Source organism: Clarias gariepinus, chromosome 12, assembly GCF_024256425.1.
Source record: "Clarias gariepinus isolate MV-2021 ecotype Netherlands chromosome 12, CGAR_prim_01v2, whole genome shotgun sequence".
Classification (NCBI taxonomy): Eukaryota; Metazoa; Chordata; class Actinopteri; order Siluriformes; family Clariidae; genus Clarias; species Clarias gariepinus.
In genome coordinates this window covers 28,694,391-28,720,598 of record NC_071111.1, presented here as the reverse complement: position 1 = coordinate 28,720,598, position 26,208 = coordinate 28,694,391, and the positions used below count along the sequence as shown (strand labels likewise).

Genomic DNA, 26,208 nt, shown 5'->3' with positions numbered 1-26,208 from the left:
ATAAAGATACAAGTACTGTGATCATATGAGCAAGTCCAACAAATGCCATTCTTTCTCACCCTTCTCTGTCCTTTCACTTGTGTCCTGTTCTTCAGGGTCCCATCATAATTTCTTAAAAAGTAAGTACTGTATATGATGTCAGTATTTTCCAACATTTTCTAGATAATTTACCAGTACTGTGTGTAAAATTGCATCAAAAATTCAACTAAGTGTTATTCTTTCTCAACTTTCTTTCTCTGTCTCCTTTCACTTTTTAAAGGTTGCCATGTTTAAAAAATATATTTTGTGCTGCCATGCTGTTTGTTGATGTGGTAAATAAATAGTTTATGAAAATATCACTAAATCTGTAATTTATTCATTTTAATACTCATTAATGATCATGTCTCACCTCTAGTCTTCTGTCTTAATTTCAGGTTTCCACCATGTGTTGTAGATAGTTCAGGAGGTTAACTCAACCAAGCGGTCTTTTGTTTTCCGCTAAGTACTGTTTAGAATACCAGAATAGGGAGGATGGTGTAGGTTTAAGTTTATTAGATTGATACATATATACCAACAGGACAGTGTACATCGCTGTCAGAACAGCGTTTGTTTTCCTTCAAAGGCTTTATGGCTTTGCCAATAATACCTAGTGGGCCGGTCTCTAGTCAAAATGCCCGGGCCGATTTTTTTGTCCCAGTCCAGCCCTGGCTGTAAAGGCGAGTGTGTGTGTGTGTGTGTGCATGCACACGCTCATTCACTTACACCAACACACACACAGACACACACACACACACACACACTCACTCTCGCCTTTACAGCCCCCCTCCTCTCAGGTTCCCAAACAAACACACAGAAACTCTGCTCTGTCAGTAAGGTGCTGGTTAATTTGTTTTTGTTGTTGTTGTTGTTTTACTTAACAGCATTGATTCCGTTAGTATGTGCTCACGCGAGTGTGACTAGCGATGTTCAAATTTTTAAACGGTTTTAAAAATGGTCTCTCCGTTAATGTGTGTGTGTGTGTGCGCACACACATTACACACACACACACACAGTGCCTGCGTGCACAAACGGAAACACTTATCTGTCGGGATTTATTTTTACGTTTTTCTTTAAAGGTAAAATGCAGGTTAATTTGTTTTATTTTTACTTTATATTTTGTGTTAATTATTTTTATATTTATTTTTTGGGGCTATAAAATGAATAATTTGAGTTTCCATTATTTCCTGTGGGAAAAATAAATTTGGTTTATGAGTGTTCTGGAATACGAGCCCACTTCAGAAACGAATTATGCTCGTCATCTGAGGTTCCACTGTACTTATGTTTTAGTTTAATCTAATAAACACAAAAATATGACAAAATAGTCGACTCTAAGTGTACGGACCAGCAGAAATAATCGCAATTACTCGTATTGCTATCCTAACTGATCTTTTTCCACAGTGGATTCATGCTACTAGGCTGAAGAGATGTCCTGTCGGCGTGAGACCAAAAGATAAATAAATGCGTGTGTATTATTATCTTTCTGTCTCTGTGATTTTTGTTTCCTAGACTAAAGACATGCTGCAGTGATGTCCAACCCATGACGTGACCTTGATGGAGTGACCATCGCCACGGGACGACTTTACTTCTGCTATTAGTGTACCATTCCTGGTGGTGTCTTAGCGCCTCGTGAGGTGGGACGAGTGCAGATTGGGCGTGCCCGCACTCTGAGCACTGTAGCGTCAAGACAGGCAATAGTTCACCACTAGTAGTTATTTATGAGTTTGACATTGTGAACAAGGTTTTTGACACACAAGGTGTTTGCACTCAACCTGTCATGTTTCTGTGTATTCTTCGTTGTGTGCAAAATTCTTTGTATGAGTATGTTTCAAGGTATGTTCCTGCGCCGCGTCCGATGGCCTATTGTCCGCCGGCGACTTCTTAAAAGCTCTGAGTTTTATTCAACGATGTTTCTTATGAATAAAAGGGGGGAATTGTAGGAAATATTTAATTCTTAGTGTGTTTCATGATATTCTGTGTTCGTGAGAACAGATTGTCTTTCTTTACCACAACACAAGCTACACTTTCAATAAACACATTCTATAGTAGTTTATGTTAAAGGTCGTAAAACTGTTTAAACGCTCGTAAATGCAGAGCTACTCCTAAATTTATGTTCTTCTTTACCTTATCTTTTAAAAGCATTCCAGACTGGATGTAAACACTCCCGCATCCACCTTTTCTTTGGTTCTTTGTGTGTGTGCGTATATATACTCCTGTCTCCCACAATAAACTTTGAACGTCTCACTAAACACTGACTTGTGTGCTTCATTGAGGGGTTCCCTAAGCTCAGGCGGGACAGCAGAATACAGGCGGAGCACTGAGTAGACCAAAGGGGGTCTACCAAAATTCAAGAAATCCTTACACTAAGCTTTTATATTTTATTGATCAGATGATTTGTTTTCTTTTTCTGGCATTGGATTTCAGTGTGTCCACGCTGTAAGGTGTAAATGTGTAAATTTAACTAAAGTAAATGAAGCATGTCTTGAAACATAATGCAATAATGCAGATCAATCATAATACACCTGTCCATAAATAAAAAGGAATATTTAGACCATTATGCAAAATATATTTTACTTAAATATACAGATTAAAACGAGGAAAGAATGGTGATGCGGACAAATGGAAGGAAGAAGGAAACGGAGACATCGATTTTCGTTATTTTAAAAAATCTAAATATATATTTAGTAAATGTATGAATTATACTCAAAGTATCAAATCCAACTATGAAGCCTGATTTAATTGGTACCATCTAACATTTTATTTTCTATTTATTTTATGTTTTGCTGGCGAAATACATTTTAGGCAGACACGTCAGCTTGGTCTTGTTATTTTGTTTTAAAACCCCCAATACAGCGAATTACCCCATCAGCGAAACCGGTTTGATAACCTATTGTGAATGAAAGGTGAGAAGTAGGATTACAGTAACTGGGGTTCTGTGGGTGTTCACCTTGGAGCGCGCTGTCGCGTTGTATTCAGTGAGTAGACTATATATTTGTTTGTTGCATTTCAGGGAGAGTATGTCTGCAGTTTTATCGATAAATCTGCTCATTTCTGTGCGCAAATTTATCAGCCTTTTGATCTTGTTTTTATGAATTACTGTAAATAAACTACATATGCAGTTGATTTTGATTTACCAGAAAGGATATATATATATATATATATATATATATATATATATATATAGCATGCATATTATACACTTGGAATCTGCATCTCTATTTTTACTATTTTTACATTTCACTGTTATCTTCTTGTACTGTTATAAAAATTCTAAATATAAACAAACGGAACACACCTTTTTTTTAGAGGTAAACGAAAAAGTGAAGTTGTTCAGCTGTTTAGTGTCACTATGCAGATGTTACACCCCGTGTAACCAAAATCTTTGGTTTAGTTTTCATTGAGTGCCCACACATCATTTCCACATTCCCGATTAGGCATGTGGTCCATTGCCTAGCAACACTGAACATAACGTGGCATAATCGTGGTGTTTGCTTTGGATATGACATAGCATAGTTAATTATCTGCTGTAGTAAATCATAAATAATAAGCAATATATAAGCAATAATAATAAAGCTTTATATCCTCAGGAGGGGGCATTACATTGTTTTGACATCCGAGACGTTCAGAAGCTTCAAATAGAATGAACGAACTAATGAATTTTCTCAAAACATTTTTAAAAATAAGTGGAAACTTAGTGACTCCCCTAGAGACTCTGTAGTAGGTTTTCTCAGTTAAATATGAAAAAAAAAAAATTGTTTATTAAAAAATTGTCTAAGTGCAAGTTGATCTTGTAGCTAAACTATTTTCTTTTGGTGAAAGCGCCATCTAGTGATCATTGTGTGTCAGCGACAGCTTCCCATTCAAAACAATAGGCGGTCAAATGACCGGTGAATCGCGTTAAAAGTAGGTGACACTGGTGCAGTGCTTCTAGTGTTAAAACTACAAAAATCTGTCAAAATTACAACACCAAGTATAACATGCAGCCTACTTTACTTCTCTCTGAAAAAGAAGTGTAGGAAGCTTCATGAACTATTATATCGTACTCTGAGGTAGGAAGATTTTCAGTCCTAAATGAACTATGAGCCTGTTAATTTAGGACTGAATGAAAAAATTGGCAATTTTTAAAAAAAAAAAAAGCAATTGCAGCTAGAACCAACCACCTTTTGGTATTTCTTTTTGCTGTTATGACATAATGTTTACTCAGTGTTACATACATTAGGCCACACCCTCTTTGATTGGCTTTCAGACCCACAGGTGATACTTATGTCAATGAGAGGACAGTATTTTATGCAGCGCATCAACACTTATTGCCCATTTACAACCTGTGATAATTTCTAATAATGATCTAATATGTTTTATTTAAAGTTGGGGGTGAAAAACAGGTCAGTTTTATTTGGAAAATGCCTAAGAATGTCATCAACGTTGTGTCTTTTTTTTTCCTTTAGGGACTATCATCATTTACCAAGTCTTCTCCTCAAATTAAGGTTAAATATGAGAAGTACTAAGAAAGCATTCTCTGGTCTGAATATCTCATGAATAAATAAACGAGGAAAATAACCAGTGTTCGAGTTATGGGAAGATCTTTAGTTACCAAAGTAATCAGAAAAAAAGCCCAGAAAGTTCACACGGAAGAGAAGCTATATCTCCGCTCTCAGTGTGGAAAGTGTTTTTTATAAATTATAAAATCGACATTAGAAGGGTCAATTCATTGGACTTCATTAAGCAAAGAGATAATCAAAGAGTTTATAAATTCCTTGAACCGGGTTAAATAACCTTCAAATTACCATATCTTGGAAGGAGATGTGTTCAGGGGAAAAAATCATGAATAGAGATCACTTGAACACTGGGAGAACTTGCATGGGAAAATGTCAACAGTTTAAATCATAGGTATGTTTTAATAGTGAAAGTAAGACCATTTCTATACACACATGATGAGAACTCTTAGGTAGAGAGCATAAAGATTGGATTGGATTTTGGGGCAATGAAAGAGGTTATGTGGTCTGAGTCCAGATTGAGCCTATCCCAGAGCAATAGACGCATCAGGTCTATATGGTTTATATAGGTTATAGCTAGGTTTATAGTGGCCATCCTCTGGAGGGCAGTGGTGAATCTGGGTCAGCAACGTTGTGTGGGAATAAAATTAAGTTAGCTGACAACCTAAATTTACTGAATGACCTGGTTATTCAATCTATGGAGTTTTTCCTTCCCTGATGTCGCAGCCATATTGCAGTATTCAGATTGTGAAAGAATGGTTCTGGGAGCATGAGGAATCATTTTCACACATGAACTGGACACCTTGTGTGTGCAGTAATCAAAGCTTCTTTTGATGAGGCGGTGTACATCAAGATAAGGGATGGGTGTTGGGCTATGATGAGTTTTACCCAATTCCCAAATATTGTGAACTTTTTCAAGAAGCAAGTTATTTAGTCATTAATAAAGTTATAAAGTTACAAAGTTCCATGATCTCATTTATTCTAAATGGCTAAAAGAGCTACTTGATTGGACTCTAGTCCTTGATCTAGTATTGTTGATTTTAAAACCATGTCTCTTAGTCTGTCGTCATTAGTTCTCTCAGTTAACTAATCATTACTTGTTTTAAGGCTTACAAAGATATACTGTGGTGTGAAAAACTATTTGCCCCCTTCCTGATTTCTTATTCTTTTGCAAATTAAAAAACAAATGCCGTCCTTTTATAAAATCAGTCTGCTCCTCAGATATAACATGTGGTAAAACATCTTCTAAATGAGATGCAATTACTTTAGCCAGAACTTTCACATCAGAATTTAACAATGATAATGGCCTATATGATCCACACTGAAGGGGATCCTTTCCCTTTTTAAGAAGAAGAGCAATTAAGGCTTGGTTAAAAAGCAATGGTGCCAATTTATCTATAAACTTTTTATAAAAATTTAACTGGAAAACCGTCTGGGCCTGGAGCTTTATTAGACTGCATTGCCTTAATTGAAACTATGGTTTACTCAAGAGATAATGGAGTGTCCAATTCCCTTACACATATTGTATCAATAACAGGAATATTAATACTTCGAAGGAAATCATTAAATTTTATATCATCTTTAAGGCATTCAGATTTATAAAGGGAGGAGTAATATGATTTAAAAACTGCATTGATCTCTATGAGATTAGCAGTGATAATATTTAAGTTATTTTTAATTTGTGGTATTAGGCGTGAGGCATGCTATCGTTTTAGCTGATGTGCTAACAATTTACTTGATTTATCACCATATTCATAATACGTTCCCTGAGTCTATAAAAACATATGTTCTGTTTCTTTTGTTGAAAGATCAAATTCTGATTTTAAATCAATACGCTGATTGTACAACTCCGGAGAAGGATTAGATGCATAAATATGGTCGCGCTTGCTAATAGCAGATGTGAGTTCGTTGAGCCTGACATTTTAAATAAATAGTTTTTAAATAAAAAACAGTGGGTCGCGCAGGTTTGTGATTCGAGCGGCGCTGCTTAAGTTGGTCCGTGCTGCGCGATCCACCGGGCTGCGCGAAACCAGATCATCTCTGCGCTATCCAGATAGTCGCGCTGTGCTGTCCACTGGGCCGCGCAGATATTTGGTTCAATCGGGTGCCACGATTTCATCCCACTTTTGATGTGTTTGGCTTTGACAATGGAAGAAGACGGTGCAGCAGCAGTGAGTTTGCTTACATGTGACAAAAAAGATGCATCGTCTGTGGTGTGGAATTGGTTTGGGTATATGAAAAGTGATACGAATGTGATGAACGTGATTTGCAAGGTACGCAAGTGCACTTTTTTAACAAGTGGTGGAAACACGTCAAACCTTTTCTATCATCTGAAATCCAAGCATCCAAACGAATATGGCCAAAGTAAAAAAATGCTGCAAACCTCAGCAATTCACAGTTTAAATACATTTACATTATGTGAAACAGTTTCTTTGTGTTTGAATTTTTATTTATGCATTTTCAGATACAAATTGCTATATTGTGATATATATATCATTATCAAGGTAGATAATTGCTTCTACCGTGAAGATTTTGGTTACAGTATATCGCCCACCCCTAGATTATATAAACAAAACTAGCTTAAGAGATAGAATCTAATTTAAGGTTATATTTCACCCTGCAGTCAAGCAGGTGTCAGTAATGCACCTATAAGTTGGTTGCCAGCCGCCAGAAACAATAAACAAGAAGAAACCGTGACTGTGGAATGGGAAGGTCTACACTGAGGTTTTACTGGTAGATTTCTACAGAGACTGTTTGATGAGAAGGATTTAAAACTATTAGCTTGTTGTGTCTGAGGTAAGTTTAGATGAAAAGTGCTTGAGGTGTTTTAAATTGGTGGTTCACTACAAATTCATTTTACATTTCTAAACATGAATAAACAAATTCTGTTCATAATGCCCCGATTTGGTCATACACAGATTTAGGTTTTTTTTTTTTTTCATAGAATTACATGTAAATAGAATTTATCTATTCTCCATCACTGTGAACTATATTTGACTTTTGATTCCTTAGATTACAAAGTATGAAAAAACATTAGTTATACAAAATAATAAATAATAAAAAAAAATGTACAGGAGAGAGCGACCACTTGAATTTTTCATGTATTGTTCACGTACCTTTCTGAGGGAGACTCGCTGATTAGTTATGCGTGGGTCAGGTATTTTTCCAACTCGCAGGTCCCGCTTTTATGAAATTATTTGCCCCGCCCCGCACCACTGTATCTATTTTTACAACCCGCCCAGCACCCGCGACCATTAAATAGACATACTAGGCATTGTAATTCAAATGAAAACAGCCTTTATTTCAGCCTGAAAGTGCTTGGAAACATCGCCCTGTAAACTGGCAAAAACATATGATTATAAATATGGACGATAAATCAGGTCATATTAATAACAAGATAATGATACACATTTTAAACATTTACAAAGCAGTGTTTTCTAGGCTAAACAATTTTTTTATTTTAGATTTGTATAGGGCAGGCCTACAGTTTACAGCCTACGCTAAATAACCACTAACATTTTTTTTCCATTTATCACATGGAAATGTTCATTTAGCGTTTTTACGTTCGCTGTGCAAAAAAAGAATTCTAAAACATTAGATTTAGCAGCCTGACCCTTTTTACTTTTAATGATGTAAATTCCCGACCTCAATTTCTCCCGCACCTCATCTTCCATCTTCACTTTTATTTCTTTGTTTTTGATGTGACTGGCAGCGGTAGCTGCTTGGCGCTTTTGTGACTTGTCACATGACGTAACCTTATCAAAGAACTTAATAAAATATGAAAATATATATTCCCAAATATTTAATATAGGCTATAGGGAATTGCACGCAACATACATGGATTTTTTATTTAATTTTTGTTTTTAATGAACCGCCCCAACCCGCCCCGCAAATAAAGTGACAATTTCTTTACCCGCCCGAACCCGACCCGCGGGTTACGAGACGACCCGCGCATCACTATCGCAGATGTGTAGGAGCGGAGTAGATGGTGATGGGTGGGGAGGAGGTTAGTGTTAGTTAGTGTCCCCTTCCATAATAACACTGGAACATTCTCCTTCAGGGGTTTTCTTTCTTTTTTGTTTCTTGACCTCTGGTTTGTACGGGGAAGCCGTTTTCACAAAAAATCTATTCAGAGAGTTTTTTTTTTTCCTGCACTGCTCAGTTATCCTAAAGGAAGACACTGTGTTATCGTTCATAAGGTGTAGCACTCTTTTCGCCACACATTTATTCAATTGATACTTCACGGCAAAGGTTTGGACATCACTCCACTTTGCACAACATAATTTTATCATCAGCGCAAACTGATTTTGGGTGTTGCACTCATGCCTTTGTTCAGCCGATAGTGCTTGGGATGGCAGTTTCGTGTTCTGTGAAAGCTCTCTTTAACAGGGACAAATTTTAGCCCTCTCACAGTGCGGGAAGAGTTTTGCTTCATCAGATCGTCTTTAAAGACACGAGTCTCTTCCGTAACACCATTACAACGTGGTAATGTATTGCTGTCATATCTAAATATGCCTAAACAACAAAAATATATATATATATAAAATCGACATCAGATGGGTGAATTCATTGGGCTTAATTAAGCAAAGAAATAATAAAATAGGTTTTAAATTTCTTGAACTAGGTTAAGTAACCTTGAAATGACCATATCTTTGAAGGAGAGTACTGAACCATCAACTTTGGAAGAATTTTGTTCAGGGGGGAAAAATCATGAATGGAGATCACTTGAACACTGGGAGAACTTGCATGGCAAAATATCAAAAGTTTAAACTATAGGTATATTTTTAATAGTAAAAGTAAGAAAATTTGTTTTGTGAAACTCCTCAGAATAAGGGCTTGACTTTGTTAGGGAGTACAGTATATAAGATTTTCTGGTAATGAAAAAAAAATTTGGTCCAGATTGAGCCTATCCCAGAGCAATGGGCGCATCAGGGTAGGAAAGGAAGTGCATGAAGCAATTCACCAATCATTTGTAGTGGCCACTATACAAGCCTTTGGTGGCAGTGGTGAATCTCTAGGCTCAGCAAAGTTATGTGTGAATAAAATGAAGTTAGCTGATGATCTGAATGTACTGAATGACCTGGTTATTCCTTCCCTGATGTTGCAGTCATATTCCAGGACTCAGATTGTGAAAGAGTGGTTCTGGGGGAAATGAGGAATCATTTTCACACATGAACTGGACACATTGTGTGTGCAGTAATCAAAGCATCCTTTTTAGCAAACCTAAAGTCTGCCACAGATGTACAGAGTACAACAGTTTTGCTCACTTAAGCAGCCTTAGAAATGTGTTAACTTTTTATAGTTTTATTTGTGCATTTATTTATTTATTTATTTTTACAAAATTCAGTTAACTTCATAAGGAATGCTACTCAGAGCTTCCTACACTTTTTCTTTTAAGGTATCATTATAAAGTTCTTTAAAAGCTATGAAAATTTGTCCGAAACAAGTTAGTACCCCTTATTCCACACCTTTTACAGAGCAGTTAACATCTTTTGTGATTGAAATGGCTGTTTATCACAGTTACTTACTCAACCTACCAGCCAGAAGACATCATTCTTATTTCATTTTAACCATGCAGGGCATTTGAAATCCCAGACTCTGCAACTCCTGAAGCAAGTTTAAAGTGTGATTTCTGGCTGGGGGTCATTTGATTGGATGTGATCACCTAAATCTACATAACAAAATGTGTTAATTGGGAGGGCCCAGACTAAACAAAGTTTTATGTAGGAGATTCATTCTACATTTAGAAAATTTAAGGTTAAGATTAAAATGTTTTATGGATTGCTTTGCAGAAAAAAAGAATTTTTAATAAAATACATATTGTTTCAAAGATCAATTATCGGTTTAATTCATAATTATTATTCTGCCACAGCCCTTGGTGGTGGTGGGAAACAAACAAAAACAACACATCAGTCGACTCCATTTAGGATTGTATTACATCTTGTTTCGTGAAGAATTCACAAACATATACCACAAGATGCGTCTTCTGACAGGCTGTTAAATTAGAAACTACTTGTTCTGCCTTTATTAAAGAGACCCTTTTTCTTAAATACACCGATGGATGACTCAAACATTCTGGTTAATGAATAATGGATTTATTTCTTGTTGGGTAGATAGGATTCATTACTCATCTAAGTAGCTACCTCTTCAGTCTGAGGAACTTCCGGTCCAGAAGTCAGATAACCTCACCTGGATGATTGAGAATCACATACAATTATCTCTTTATTATACACCACACACTTGGTTTTCAGTGTGTCATGCTGGGGCTGAGTCCGCTGTTTGGCAAACAATTCACATCTGTCCACAGTAACTCTGGTGCAGAGATAAAGAGACACCACATCTAAAGCTTTTTTTTGTTTGTGGTTAAAAGTATTTTGTTTTGTTTTTTGCTAGTAAATTATTTGTTTGTTGCAAGACTATGATTATTTTGTGCAGGCTGGTCTGAGGTAAAATAATTTAGCTGAGAATAGCTGCTAGTTAGCCAAAGAACCTGCGTGTATGAAAGAAACCGCTAAGATGTCTGACTTTTTAGCCTTTGTAAAATGTTTGCAAGGTAACGGAGATGGTGAAGTGATGAATGAACGCTAAACTGTTAACTGTAGTGCTAGCATGACGCAGGCATTTAGTTAGGTTGCAAGCGTTAGCAAACACATTAACATTAGAACTATATTAATCTCACTGCTTGAGAGAATAAAATGCTGGGGTGTAACAAAACACTGATCTTCGGTAATTAGCTTAAAATCAACGCAGACCACAAGATCAACTAGTCTGACATATATCCTAAAAGCCATGCTTATTTTTTCATTTTATTTTTAGTAGTAGCTGTCTATGTTTTTGTTTCAGGTTACCTACATGACATGTATGACCTATCTTAATGGACAGCTTTGTCATTTTTTATGTAGTATCAATCCTATTACACATTAAATCAATAGTCTTATTCAGTTTAATCTTTCCTATTCAACAAAATTTTTACTTTCTTTCTAAGGCTGGAACCAACACGGTGATGTACCTCCAGCAGGCTGAAGGGTCAAGGCCGTACCCCTACTGTATCCTGACGTTGGGCGATAATGACCAGCGCTGCTCTCAGGCATTCGTCATTCTGGTGGGACAGGCTCTGGAGCAATGCACACTACTTGGGGCGGTTGATGTGTGCTTAAAGGCATTTTATATTTTTGACATTAACTATCCAAAGCAGTGTGCTCCTGTATAGGACTTTTTGTAATGTTGCTATGAAATAGCGAGGCCTACTTGAAAAGTCATAGACAGTGTTTGTATGTTAAAATGAGACCAGGGCTGAATAGTTTTGTTCTGCAGAAAAGATATCTAATGTCACAAAGAGATCCTGCTCTGTAGAAGCTGCCCAAGCCCATTTGTGTTATTACTCCATTCTGCCCCGTGAGGTTCTTTTTTTTTTTTTTTTTTTTTTTAAAGTGGACCTTTTTTTCTCAGTATTTTGTATTTGAGTATTTTGTATTTCATTTTGAGGATTAAATACTGCATTTTAGTGTCATGTGCTGGATTAGCTTTTCTGCTGGTATCATAATGTGCATGCTTTTGATGCACCAAAAATATTTACTACAATGTCAAATTGCTTATCAAGATCATGTGCGACTTTTTTCACTTCAAAAACACATCCACACACACAGAGTTCAAAAGTTTAAAAACCATACTAACAGAATACATTTAAGGAATTTTTACTGGAATATTATTAAACTACAAATTCTCTCATCAACATGCTCTCTCATTTCTTTGTCTTTGCCTCTTCACTTCATTGAACTTATATAAAATATATTTAATATTCAACGAATTGTTATTTATATAGTCTATTAATTAGGCGAAATATAATAAAATGTTAAATTCAACATTTAAAATCCCAGTCATATAGCATAATTCAATCTTTATTGGCATGTCGAGCATTTACATTCAGAACGTAAAGAGATCGAAATGAGGGGAAAAATCGAATATAAACAAATATAAAAATATTACCAATAATTATCTAATAATAATAATATACAAATATTACGGGGAAAAAGACGATCAGTTAATGTACTTACAAGACTGTGGGATGGATAAAAAAAAAAAAATTGTGGGCTTATTTTATTTTATGTTTTATGTAACAATTATTAATAGTAAACTTCATACGAATGCTGTCTCCACTGCGTATAGACACTAGAGAGCATCGCCTATGGTTAATAAAATAATTTAATTTAGATTAATAATTTAATAATCTTTTTGAACATATGTTCAATATTCTGCGATAATGACGCTGCTGCCTGCTTTCTCTTCCGTCTCTCCTGCTCTTTCTGACCCATATATTATACACCGTTGGATGCCGCCGCACACATTTAAAAAACGTCAGTTGCTGCGCAGGTTTGTCACGTCGCGGGTTTTTTTTTTTTTTTGTAAATTGTTTTGTAATAAAGTGTTATTTTAAATAATGCCCAACAATTTTAATCTGTCTCAAAAATAAAAAAAATTAAATAATAATAAAAAATTCTGGACTTTTGCCAGTGGGGGGTGGGTCGTTCGAACCGAATTTTTCTGGGTTATTTACAGAGAGTTGGGTAGAGTTTGGTAGCTCAGTGGTTAAGGCATTGGACTACGATCCAAGATCCCAGGTTCAAACCCCACAACCACCAAGTTGAGCAAGGCCCTTAACCCTCAACTGCTCAGATGTGTAATGAGATAAAAATTTAAGTCGCTCTGGATAAGAGCGTCTGCCAAATGCCTAAATGTAAATGTAGTTTTTGTGTAAAACTGGGTTGAAGTTTGCTTGGCCCCTCCCCCAAAGTTCACCGGTATATTCAGCGGCTGTCAATCAGAGCTTCGTGTCTCTCTTGAGCTCCCACACCGCTGATGACGGTTCATTTAAGGGAAAATGACGTTAAATACAAGGTCCATGTTCACTCACCTAAGTCACATATGACTGAAAAATTATTACTATATGTGAGATTTATTACTGTTACCGTGTTAAGGTTACACTTAAACTTTCAGGCTGGTCTGAGGTAAGATAATTTAGCTGACAATAGCTGCTATATTTAGAGCCGGCCCGTGTCAACAGGCTAAAGGACCCACAAGACGACAACAGATCGAATGGAAAAAAAGGATTTAATTGGGAAATATGCTGGAAGCAGATAAAGGGAAAATTAGACTCGACTATATATATAGTCAAGGGTAGGCAGCAGGTCAGGTTGGAAGCGGCTGTGGGCAGAGGTAGCAGATGAGGCAGGATGGGCAGCAGGGTTAGAAGTGGCCATAGGGGTCTAGAAGATGTGAGATCCAGAGCGCACACAACACGTGTGTGAGAGCAGCTGTGTAAAAATCCAAGAGCAGAGCGCTTGCAGTTTTAAACTCACTGAATAAGAGCAGCCAAAAAGGAGGTTATGAGCAGAGGCACCGACCAACAACTGAATGAGAACAGCACATACCTGTAGTCCAAACTAGAATAATCCAGGGGGATTGAGACAAAAACAGGCAGATATAACTTGACTAGGCACGAGACAATAGAGAATTGGCACGCAATAATTCGGCAAGGGTTCGCTGTCTGAGGGAGAGTTATATAGAGTGGTGATGAGGCGCAGGTGTGCACGAGCATGAGTGACTGAGGCGGCAAAATGGAAGCAGCGGAATGGAGTGTGGAAAGGAGTTGCGGGAGATCAGGACTTGTTCCGAGAAGCAGCATTACCTGGCGTACCGTGACAATCTAGGCCTTTCCCTTTTAACTGTCAGGGGTTTTTATTCAAAATTGCAAGCATTATTGTCCTTGTTTTACCTTGTCAGGAGTGCTTTTTGAAAGTTTCAAACATTCTAACAGTTTAGCCAGAAATCACATACTGAAAAACATATAAACGATGCATATTAACATACTTGCATTGCAAAATTTACAACTTTACTTCAAATATTATTTCTTAATCTTGGACAGTACTTATATTATGTCACCACAAAAAAAAAAAATGCTGGGAGAAACAGCTAAGTTATTCCTATACTTAAAATTTGACATCATTAAACATATATTTAAAAAAAAAAAAATAACAATAAGCAGATACAAACAGAGATAAGCTATATACCAGCCTTTTTTTTTAACAAATAAAATTGCCAGCTAATGAACTTGATCGTCTGTCTAAACAACATTTAACCAATGTTTATTTATTAACTCATTAGTGTACAGTAAATATCAAAAGTTTATATTTTATCAATATAAAATGGTTCAGATTGTTCAAGTTTGTTGTATAAAGTACTCAGATGTGGAAATTACTATCACTGTAGTATTTCATCGATATAACACATTGTTATAACTTTTTATGACTTAAGCGCTTATTATATTTTACAACTGCAGCAAGTGAAAATGTCACTTCGCGCCACCTGGCGGTCTTTTTACAAATGACTTTGAAGTGCGACTGTTATTTTGTCCTCTGTCGTTTTGCCATGGCGGTAAGCACGATGGTAATAGGCATTCCCGTTGACTATCTAGTGTGTATATATTGACTTAACCCGAGTCTTAGTATAAAAGGCTAAAATACTGTGATGTGTAATGTGAATACATTTGGACAAATGGCGATATTAACAGACATACTGACAAACGGCTAAAGATGACGAGGAAAAATAAAATCTCAGAGAAACCATGAAAGAGGCTGAAAATAGAAAACATTCTAAGGAAAAATTACCTGGAAAAAATATAATACCTTGATTGATTATATAAGCAAAACTAGTTTAATAGATAGAATCTAAGTATCTAAGAATCTAACAGCAGGGCATATTTTTTACCCTGCTGTTTTGTGTTTTATTTTTGTTTGTTCTGTTTTTGTGTTCCTGCTAATCTGATGTTCCCCTTGAGAGTCCAGCAGGTGGCAGTAATGCACCTATGGTTGCCATTCGCCAAAAATAATAAAGAAGTAGAAGAAGAAGTGGCTGTGGAAGGTCTACACTGAGGTATTACTGGCAGATTTCTACAGAGACTGTTTGATGAGAAGGATTTAAAACTATAAGCCTGTTCTGTCTGAGGTAAGTTCAGATGAAAAGTGCTTGATGTGTTTTATATGGCGATATATTCATGCCACAATCTTAACAGCACAGAGAGCAGACAAAGCACTGTGCGCGTGCCGTGTCTCCTGATCGCGCCGCGTGCATTTTAAGTCCGTAAAAGGATGTTGCGCGCATGCGCAGAAAACACATTGAACGCGCACTGCACATGCCGAACCGAGCTGTTGAGCGATCTAGTGATGGGAAGTTTGAATCATTTTAGTGACTCAGTTCTTTCAAACTCGTTTATCAAAATGAACGAATCCTTTTTTTAGTCATTTAGTTCATTTCGTTCTTTTGACCAGAAATAAAATGTCACATTTTCAATAAACAGACCTCCAACACGTCTACATACGTACATTTTGACTATAGTTCCAGTAATGAAAATATTACAATGCAGCTAAGGACATATTATAAATGTAGCGGTAAAATTTCACTACAGTGTAGGGGTAAGACTATGTACTGTGATGTATCTTGGATGACTAGGTGAATGACAAGATCTAGGTCTCCAACTCCTAGTACATTTAATTCCTGTACTTATGTTACTTAAGTATGTTTTTATCTGCCTTGCTGCGTGTGCTTTACCTTTTGTAAACACGACTGTTGAGGATTGAACCGCTGGACTTAACATACACTGTAGCCCACAGAGTAAGAAGTCAAACCTTCCTACCTCTATCAGCCCACAAGACAGGAGGAATGCCCCTACTCCAAGATAACAGACTCTACAATTTATTATATGAAATGAAACAGTAATTTTAAAGGTACAAAAGAAAACTTTAAAATATCACTGAGCATAAAAATGAAAATGTTCAGTTTCAAGCATTGAACTGTAATTGAATAAATAAAATAAATTTCACTTAAATAACCTGGCAGTTCAAGTCTCTATGTAATTCCCACAACAGTTCAAAACAAGGAACCGATTCTCACAAAAACTCAAATTATATAAAGTTAACCAAACAGTTCGAAGCCAATGTTTACAATTTGCTTTGCAGATTTTTATATAATAACCAACATACCTGAGTAAGAGTCATGACTCAATATAGCATTTTACCTGACAGCGGAACTGGGCTGGTGCTGAAATGTCCACATATGGCAGGGTAACTAATAGAAAACGTCTCTTAAAAACGAGAAAGAACAGTCCCAACAAACAAATCCAGAAAAAAGAGAAATCGGTGTCCAAGCAAATAATTCCGCACAAGGACAAGGACAGTTGCAGTCCAAAGCAAGCTCAAGTCCCAATTCAGAAAGTCTGTCCCAGAGTCCTCCCTTTGGAGACGACAAAAACAAAAATATATATTTTTAACAGAGTCTTGAGGCAAAAATACTCTGTTACACGTCCAAAAGGTCCACCATAAATCGATGGAGCAAAAGAAGAAAAAAAAGTCCCTCAGCAAGGGCATAAGACCCAAAAAACAGATCTGTCAGCAAAGAATCTACAATGCCGTTCGCATCCACACGGCAGCAGCAACGTGTCAAAACAGCATGTGGAGAACTTTCTCGAAGCAACAGCTGCAAAAAAAATTTGCCGTTCTGAAGTCCACTTCTTTATTTTAGTAGCGCGGAGATACTGATTGAATAGTTTCACAAGTGTCAACTGTAATAGAGCGCAAACTCACTTTTCAGAAAGAGACAAACAATTTTGCAGCACACTTTCAGCAAACGCGGTGAGCGACCCCCTTTTCGTATCAAGTTGGTGTTCAGCTCGGTCACACAGCAATTTTCACTCCTTCAGTAAAGCAGCTCAAGCTCGGTCCACCGATACTCTCTTACTGCAGTTCCCGTACAAAAATGAGTCATGAAAAATCGCTGTCTTACTTCTCCCGCCACTATGACACTCTCCGTTGCTTCCGTTTTTTCGCGCCGCTCGAACACACACAAAACTGTCGCTCCTCCTCCGCCTTGCCTCTTTTCCACCCTGCCTAACGTTGCTTACGGACTCAGTTTCTTTTTTAAAAAAAAAAAACAAAAAACCTTTAACATAAAAGTACTTGAATACCTCCACATAAACAGCATGAGTAGCTCACAGTCATATCTTTCAGTCTGAGTCGTTCGTTCTTTTGAATCTATTACACTTCATAGCGTCTATGGGAGTCACGTAACAAAAGAACGAACGACTCGGGACTTGGAAGACACATTGCTGAGAATCGTTTAATTCTGTTTCCTGTACATAACCTATGGAGGTTTCGTGATGATTTGCATTTTCTGTGTATGCTCGCTCAACTCGCTCGCCACAAAATGAGCCAGTCACAGACTTTCAAACACTACGTCTAATTGCCTCTTTTTTGCTCTATCAGGTGGCACTATCGATAGCATAACGGAAGCGTTGTTATTAAAGGTTTATAAGTAAAGCGACCAAGTTGTGCGATTAGAATTTTAGTCAACGTAGTCTAACGATGAGCTATATGGAAAATTAAATAAGTAAATAAAAACACACAATGGACAAATTAAACTGTTATATACTAATAATTAAGTAAGTATTTTTGTGTGGCAGTTTTGTAACACTGGACAAATTTGAGGGAGCGTACAGGGCAGGCAGAGTCGAGTACGCACAGAAAAAGGATGTTGAGCGCAGAGTAGGGCTGCACGATACATCGTTTTAGCATCGTCATCGCGATGTACGCATGCGCGGTAGTCACATCGCGGCAGTCACGATGCAGGACAAAATAAAAAAAAAATGTCTGCTTGTCTGATTTAAAAATGTACTTTCTATATTTCTAAACGTTCTATTCACACATCTATACAGTATTTGTCTAATATAAAGTAATTAACTCATATTTAAGGGTTCTTTAAAAACTACAAAGCACACTTTGCTTCACCTACTTCATGCACGCAGTCTCTGCGTGTGCATGGCTAAATGAGCGCGGGACGCGCGGGAGAAAAGTGCCACAATGGAAGATTTCGGAAATTCGGATGCGTTTGCCAGCGTGACGCCTTACACAGTGCGTGTGTCGCGCATAGGCAGAGCAAAAGCAGCGTGCAGTCTTGTAGATCATAAATAACTGTGTATATATATATAGATTTATATAAAGAAACCAAATATTTTTATAGAGTTGTTGAAAAGTTTAATCTTTTTTGTTAGCTGATGACCAACACTTGTTTTACTTGCTAAAAAAAAGTATACAGACTAAAAAAAAGAGAGGATCTTCTGACATATTATTTTATTTATTGTAAGATAATTATTGTTAACATCACTTGTTATAGTCATTACAACAAGTTAAGTTTAGCTTATTACAAGTTAAGTTTAGCTTATTTTGCATATTCTCATATTCTCTTATGGGTTGACCCAGGCCACCTTGCCACAATATTTGTTAGGCGCATTTGAGCATCACATATTATTTACACATTTATTAATTGGAAATGTTTCCGATTCATGTATGCAAATTCGTCTTCAGATGGCGCCTTTGTAGCAATGTGCGTGTAGTCGATTGCTCCGATTATATTAGGAAAACCGGCGATCACTGCAAATTGCGCTTTAATGTTTGGCTGGTCAACTGCATGGTATGGAAACCTTATATAGGCTACCTGCTAGACATGCAGATGAACTCGTCCCATACAGCTGGCATTGCACGGCTCAAAGACGACTGTCTTAACCCCGAGCGGTCTGCCAGTTCCCTTTGGAAAGAACCAGTTGCCAGGAAACCAAGAGTTGTCAGCACCTGTAAGGGAACGGGTAATGCGTGGCTCCTCGCTGTCTCTCTTTCCAAATTTGGACCCAACTCAGCATAGAGCTCCAAGAGGATAGCTCTTGGAAATCTGAAACGGCTAATAAGCCAGTTATCATTGTGGGCCAGAAAATCCCTGTGATCCCTAAAAACGCGTTCCCTTCAGATTCGGCCATTGACAATGTCCTCTAATAAGGCCAACACTGCCATTGCCAAAGACTAAGGGTTGTATACATTTGAAAATGCTTTTATATGTTCTAAATCAAATAATTGGTAGAAAAATATTGTCAATTAACCCATTTTATCAATTATAAGTTAATAGCAATGTTTTTACATGTGTTGGTGCGATACAGTGTGCAATTGAACATAATTGCCTCTAGGAGTCGCCAACGGAATTAAAACAAACACACACAAGAAATACACGTACGCTAGACATGTAGTTGGCGTAGAAGAAGGCACATTCTCAGGTTAATTTCACTGTTAGTAATTCCGACCGTGAGCGTGAAAACTGGCGTAAGCAAGGTTTTTGTGCGTACGTAGCGTTGATACATGAGGCCCCTGTCCTTTTTTTACTTTAAGCCCAGGTAAGACGCTTCTGATGTTGTTTGTTGTTCAGGAGCGACTTATGTGTGTGGTGGCCCTTGATACACTGACTCCAGCCTCAGTCCACTCCTTGTGAAAGTCTCCAACACTTTTGTATGGCCTTTTCTTGACAATCCTCTCTAGGCTGCGGTCATCCCTGCAGCTTGTGCACCTTTTTCTTCCACACTTTTCCTGTCCGCATAACTTTCTATTAATGTGCTTTGATACAGCACTTTGGGAACATCCAACTTCTTTTGCAATTACCTTTTGAGGCTTTCCTGCCTGATAGAGGATGTCAGTGATGGTTTTCTCAGGTCAGGTCAGCAGTCTTTCCCAGGATTGTGCTTCCTACTGAACCAGACTGAGGCTACATTTACATTGCAGGTCTCTATGCCTAATTCTGATCTGTTGCCTATATCTATAACTTCCACAGGAGAATAACATTACGTCATTAAACCGCGAAGAAGTCGTTGTTTTAATGCTGTACAGAACACAACGACTCAGGAAATCTGATCTGTCTGTTTACACGACAATCACATTAGCACATATCTGATTTATCTCAGATTTATTTCCACATATGAAGGAGGCCTGAAACCGATCTCGAAATATTGAAATGCATGCATTTTTTTTTCCTGTTTACACGGACATAGAACATATCCGATATGTGTCACATATGAGCAAAAAATCGGAATTGGGTCACAATTTACCTGACAGTGTAAATGTAGCCTGAGAGACCATTTAAAGGATCAGGAACCCTTTGCAGGTGTTATGGCTTAATTAGATGATTGGAGTGGAAGACTTTGAGCCTAGAATATTGAACCTTTTCGCAATACTGTATTAAAAATTTTCTGAGAATGTGGATTTGGGCTTTTCAGGAGCTGCAAGCCATAATTATCTCAATTATGACAAATCACGACTTGAACTATCTTGCTTTGCATGTAATGAGTTTCTCATATATTAGTTTCACCTTTTAAGTTGCATTACTGAAATAAATTAACTTTTGCACAATATTCTCATTTTTCACATTTCACCTGTACATGATTTCTCTGGCAGAGCCACAAGACAGTTTTCTCTACAGTGTCTTATATTCCTATATCTATATCTATCAAAACATGATTAACAATGACAAAAAGTCATTTTTCAGGTTGTCGGGTTAAGAGTTCCATTATTCTTTGTTTGTGGGAACTTGGACAGGAGTTAGTTCAGACTAACAGAGTTAAAGATCATATTCTCTGGTTTAACAACAGCAGGAGCAGTGAAGTTCCTATAAAAAAAAGAAAAGGGCACTTTCTCATTGCGGTCCATAAACCGTTTCCGAGAACACTTGGCCCCAGAATCAGTTGATTTTTGTCTGTGAGAATGCAATCATTCTGAGCTCAGAAACTAATCCCGGGACCAATTGCAGAGTTGGTCTCGGGAACGATTCATGCATTCCCAAGCATGGTAGGTGCTAGAGATCGACCGATATGGGTTTTCTTATAACCGATGCCGATGTTTAGAGGTCAGGGTCAGCCGATGGCCGATATGTGCTGCCGATTTTTTGGGCCGATTTTTAGGGCCGATATCTTGAAGTTTTCCCTTTCATTTGCATGCTAAAAGGTCACACTAATAACGAGTGGATGCACAACATTTCTAAACTTAACATAATTTATTGAACACTGACTTATAAATAAAACAGGTAATATAAAAAAAACTGTGAATCATTTACATAAATGTTTTAGAGCATTTATCTAGCAGAATTTTTTAAGTTTGTTGGAACATGCGATATGATAAACAAGTGGTATGACTCAACTTGCTTGTTATCAAGGAAAATGCACTTACATTACTAATAATGCTGAAATTTTAATTTCTCAACTGAGATATAGTGTACAGTGCAATCTAGCAACTAGAAATGAACAATGTTTTCTAATTAAAACAAAATTGTACAAATTTAAATAACAGTAACATCTTTACATTATTGAATTAAATTACATTAAATTAACTTTTAAATTAAATTAGTACAGATAAATAAAACAAATACCTATTTAAAAATATATTTTTTACATTTTGTCCCAAAACAGGGACATTTAAGGAGGATGTAACATACTTTATTGGTATTCTTATCAAATCACTCACCATTTTTAATCTAATGATGAAAAAGAGATTAAAGGAAAGAAAAGTGTCCTTTAAACATATTAATTTTAGAGTCATGCTAATAATCATGAAAATAATTTAAATGAGACATTTCTAGTGTTCTTTGTGACACAGATTTCTACACTGTATTTCCATTTATTCTTAAATAAATCTGTTAATAGCTGTCCTCTCTAACGTACAGTTAAGTAGCTTTAAATATGAAAAGATTAAATTAATTTAACTTACCGATGGCCAAATAAAGTCTATGCCCGAAGCACTGTAACCTAGTCCAGTGATTAACCCCCCCGCTTTGGCGATGTTCATGTCGTTGTCTGTTGTGACAGCGACCAAACTATCCTTACAGAGGTCCCATGCAGTCAGGGCCTCTCTTAAACTCGCGGCTACAGTATGTTCTCTCCGGTGTGATCGCCAGGGAAATACGATGTTTGCAGGCAACGGCTTTTCAGTTCAAACTCATTGTGCGCGGTTAGGCTAATATATGTCTCGGTCATCCTGCTTGACCAAAGGTCCGTAGGAGTTAAAAAGAATTTCACTGCAGTTATTTCAAGTTCAACGTCGCTACGTCACTTACTGAGACTTACAAACACATCTTTAATAATGTGTTGTTTAGTTTTGCTCACACTGGGTTGTGCTTTGTTTGGTCTTTTTACTACTCTTGGCTTTTACCGCCATGCATTTATCATACTTTTCTGTGTTGCTTCAGGTGCTGATATAAATTTGTCTTGTTGCCACCTGATGTAGCAACTTTAGTTTTGCCAATTTTGCCAAGTACCTCTTTCTGCTTAGTGTCCGATATCCTGAAACCAAAATATCGCCAAATAACAGAGCTTGCATTTTTTCTGGGCACAAGTTCAGCGTCGGTCTCTTCTGTATCCATTTTCTTCCGTTTCCACACTGCGCTGCGGAAAGTCACGTGACCACCAGCATGCGCGCTACACAAGACTGACTGGTTTTTTTTTTTTTTTGACATAAGAAATGGCCATGCAGCTCTTAGAATAAATGTCTTGTTACGTCCGCGAACGCATTTGTTTATTTAATATAATCGCAACATTTGCTGTAATGTAATCGCATAGGCTGACATCGCGATTGCGATATGATTAATCGTGCAGCACTACTAGCAACCAGCAACATTTGTGTTCGGTATAAATGACACAGAACATCTGAAGTGCATTCTAGTGCATTGAAGTTTTGGCTTAGGGTCCTTCACACGCGGCAGCAGCACGTTCCACCGCATCAATAACATGGGACTGCCCGCGGATGTGCCTGACTTTAAATCGGCGCTACTAAACAAGGATATCGGCCGATGCCGATATATTAAAAAATGACAAATATCGGCGCGATATATCGGCCGACCGATATATCGGTCGACCTCTAGTAGGTGCAAGGCTCATAGAAGATGCATTTGGACAAGAATTGAATTATTTGTTTATTCATTTATTTTTTAAATCACGTCCGGTATGGAAATTATTAATAATTGGACATGTCATGTGCCGTCTCCACATGTGACTGAATCTGTATGTTTTTAGACATTGTCGGAAATAAATAATTAAGTTCTGCGCTTACTGCAGATGATGGATAGATTTTTTTAAAAAGACTAAATTTTAAACTAGAGTCAACTAGAAAGCAGCTTCTGGTATTTCTTTTTGCTGTTATAATGTAATGTTTACTCAATGTTACATACATTAAGCCATAGTCGCTTGGATTGGTCTGCAGACCCACAGTGATACTTTTGTCAATTGGGCATGAGAGGACGACAGTATTTTATGCAGAATATCAAAACTTATTGCCCATCTACAATCTGTAATCTTTCAATATATACCTAATAATGATCCATTATGTTAAATTTAAATTGGGGGGGGGGGAATTTTTATTTTCATCTGGACAATGTCTAAGAATGTCATCAAAGTTGGTTCTTTTTTTCCCCTTTTTTCCCTCAGAGACTATCATCATTTATCATCAAGTCTTCTCCTTACATACAGGTTAAATATGAGAAGTACTAAGAAGACATTATCAGTTTCAAACACATCTCAGGAAGAAATGAAGGAGGAAAATTACCAGTGTTCAGGTAACGGGAAGATATTTAGTTATCAAATTAATCTGAAAAAAGATCAGCAAGTTCAAACGGGAAAGAAGCGGTATCCCTGCTCACAGTGTGGAAAGAGTTTTGCTACTTCTTATCATCTTGGGAGACACAAGCGCACTCACACTGGAGAGAAGCCGTATCCCTGCTCACAGTGCGGGAAGTCTTTTACCACTCTTTGTAGCCTACGAAACCACCAGCGCATTCACACAGGAGAGAAGCCGTATCCCTGCTCAAAGTGTGGAAAATGTTTTCCTTCTTCTAATCATCTTCGAATACACCAGCCTATTCACATTGAAGAGAAGCCGTATCCATGTACACAGTGCGGGAAGAGTTTTCCTTCTTCTTATCGTCTCCGAATACACCAGCGCATTCACACTGGAGAGAAGCCCTATTTCTGTTCACAGTGTGGAAAGGGCTTTACCACTGCTGGTAACCTCCAAACACACCAGCGCATTCACACAGGAGAGAGGCCGTATCCGTGTACACAGTGCGGGAAGAGTTTTCCTTCTTCCTATCGTCTCAAAATACACCAGCGCATTCACACTGGAGAGAAGCCCTATTTCTGTTCACAGTGTGGAAAGAGCTTTACCTCTGCTAGTTACTTCCAAATACACCAGCGCATTCACACCGGAGAGAAGCCCTATTTCTGTTTACAGTGTGGAAAGAGCTTTATCTCTGCTAGTTACTTCCAAATACACCAGCGCATTCACACTGGAGAGAAGCCATTTCTCTGCTCACAGTGCGGGAAGAGTTTTGCTTCTTCTGATCGTCTTCGAGGACACAAGCGCATTCACACACAAGAGGAGCCGTAACGCCATTACAACGTGGTAACGTAATAATGTCATGTCTAAATACACTGCCTAGAGAAAAAAATAATCGACATATGAAGGGTCAATTCATTGGACTTCATTAAGCAAAGAAATAATCAAAAAAGTTTTAAATTTCTTGAACTGGGTTAAGTAACCTTCAAATTACCATATCTTGGAAGGAGAGTACTAAACCATCAACTTTGTGGAAGAATTGTGTTCAGGGGAAAAAATTTAAAGCGCATGAAGCAATTCACCCGTCGTTTATAGTGACCACTGTACAAGCCTCCGGGGGCAGTGGTGAATCCGTGTTTGTTTCAGTTGCTTAGGTCTAGGCTCAGCAATGTTAATGAATTGAATGAATAAAATGAAGTTAGCTGACGACCTGTTAGAATTATTTTATATATAAAAGAAGTTATTTCTACTTTCTTGCTCTCTTCCTCATAGATCTGATATTAATATGTTAAATCTTTCCTGCTGCTTTCTTCCTGTCTCCTCTTGCATCTGTTCTTGCAGATGTGAACGCTCCCATGGTCACCGTCCCATTCTCTCTTTATGTCTCCCCCTTTATCTCTCCCTATCCCCCTCTGTCTCCTTCCCTCTCTCCCCTTAACTTGTGCCAACATCTTGTCTCTGGATGGACACCTCTCTGTCTTCCTCTCTTTGGATTCTTCAGGATCTTACCAGGACATTTACAGTGGTTCCTGTTCTTTGTAGTAACACATGTCAATGACACAGGCGTTTAGTCAAACATACAATTTTTTGTTATTGTTAATAAACAGAGAACTTTCTGACAGACAACATGTGTGTGTGTGTGTGTTTGACTGAGTCTCTCCTGGTGCCAGAAAAGCCTACCGAAGCACAGCTGACAAACCGAGCAACTCGCTTTTTTTACTACAAAACTTAAAAAAATGTAACAATCTGGGGGCTCGTCTAATCTTTCCTCTCCAGGAAGGTAAGTTGAGCATTATTCTTGCTATTGTACTTCCTTTCTTAGTCAGAAAAGTTTTAGTTAGTAGTTAGTTCTAGTTACCAGTAATAGTTTAGTTACTTAGTTATTGATTAAAATTAAAGCGACTGTAGCGATTGTGATTACTTGAAAGATATAGATCAAAAGTTTTTTTTAAACCTAAACAGAGTTGTAAGCAATAAGCTAAAAACATATACAGCGCTGTCGTCACAGAGTACCTACGTCATCAAAACCGCGTCCCGTCAGAGGAGACGCCCTCCTTCGGGTGTGTTTTAAAAAGTTGTACGTTCACTAACTTCTGTTGTTTGCGTAATTTATACATTACAATATTTGTAATTTAGTGAGGCACTTTGTGTGTAAGCTGGCCCTGGCATAGAGTTGCATGGTTAATAAATTAATTGATTATAATAACTATATTCCTGTGCATGAGTTTGTTGATTCTCTC

The 26,208-nt window shown here is 37.4% G+C and overlaps 2 protein-coding genes across 2 annotated transcripts in view; both read left to right on the top strand.

The window, feature by feature from the left end:
• LOC128534539 (gastrula zinc finger protein XlCGF17.1-like) overlaps positions 1-26,208 on the top strand; it is a 172,961-nt gene that overhangs the window by 61,198 nt on the left and 85,555 nt on the right. The window lies entirely within an intron of this gene.
• Positions 15,421-25,594, top strand: LOC128534549 (gastrula zinc finger protein XlCGF17.1-like). The gene is made up of 2 exons (XM_053509020.1): positions 15,421-15,509; positions 23,842-25,594. The coding sequence occupies exon 2, from the start codon at positions 23,891-23,893 to the stop codon at positions 24,797-24,799; it is 909 nt and encodes a 302-aa protein (XP_053364995.1). The 5' UTR covers positions 15,421-15,509; positions 23,842-23,890; the 3' UTR covers positions 24,800-25,594.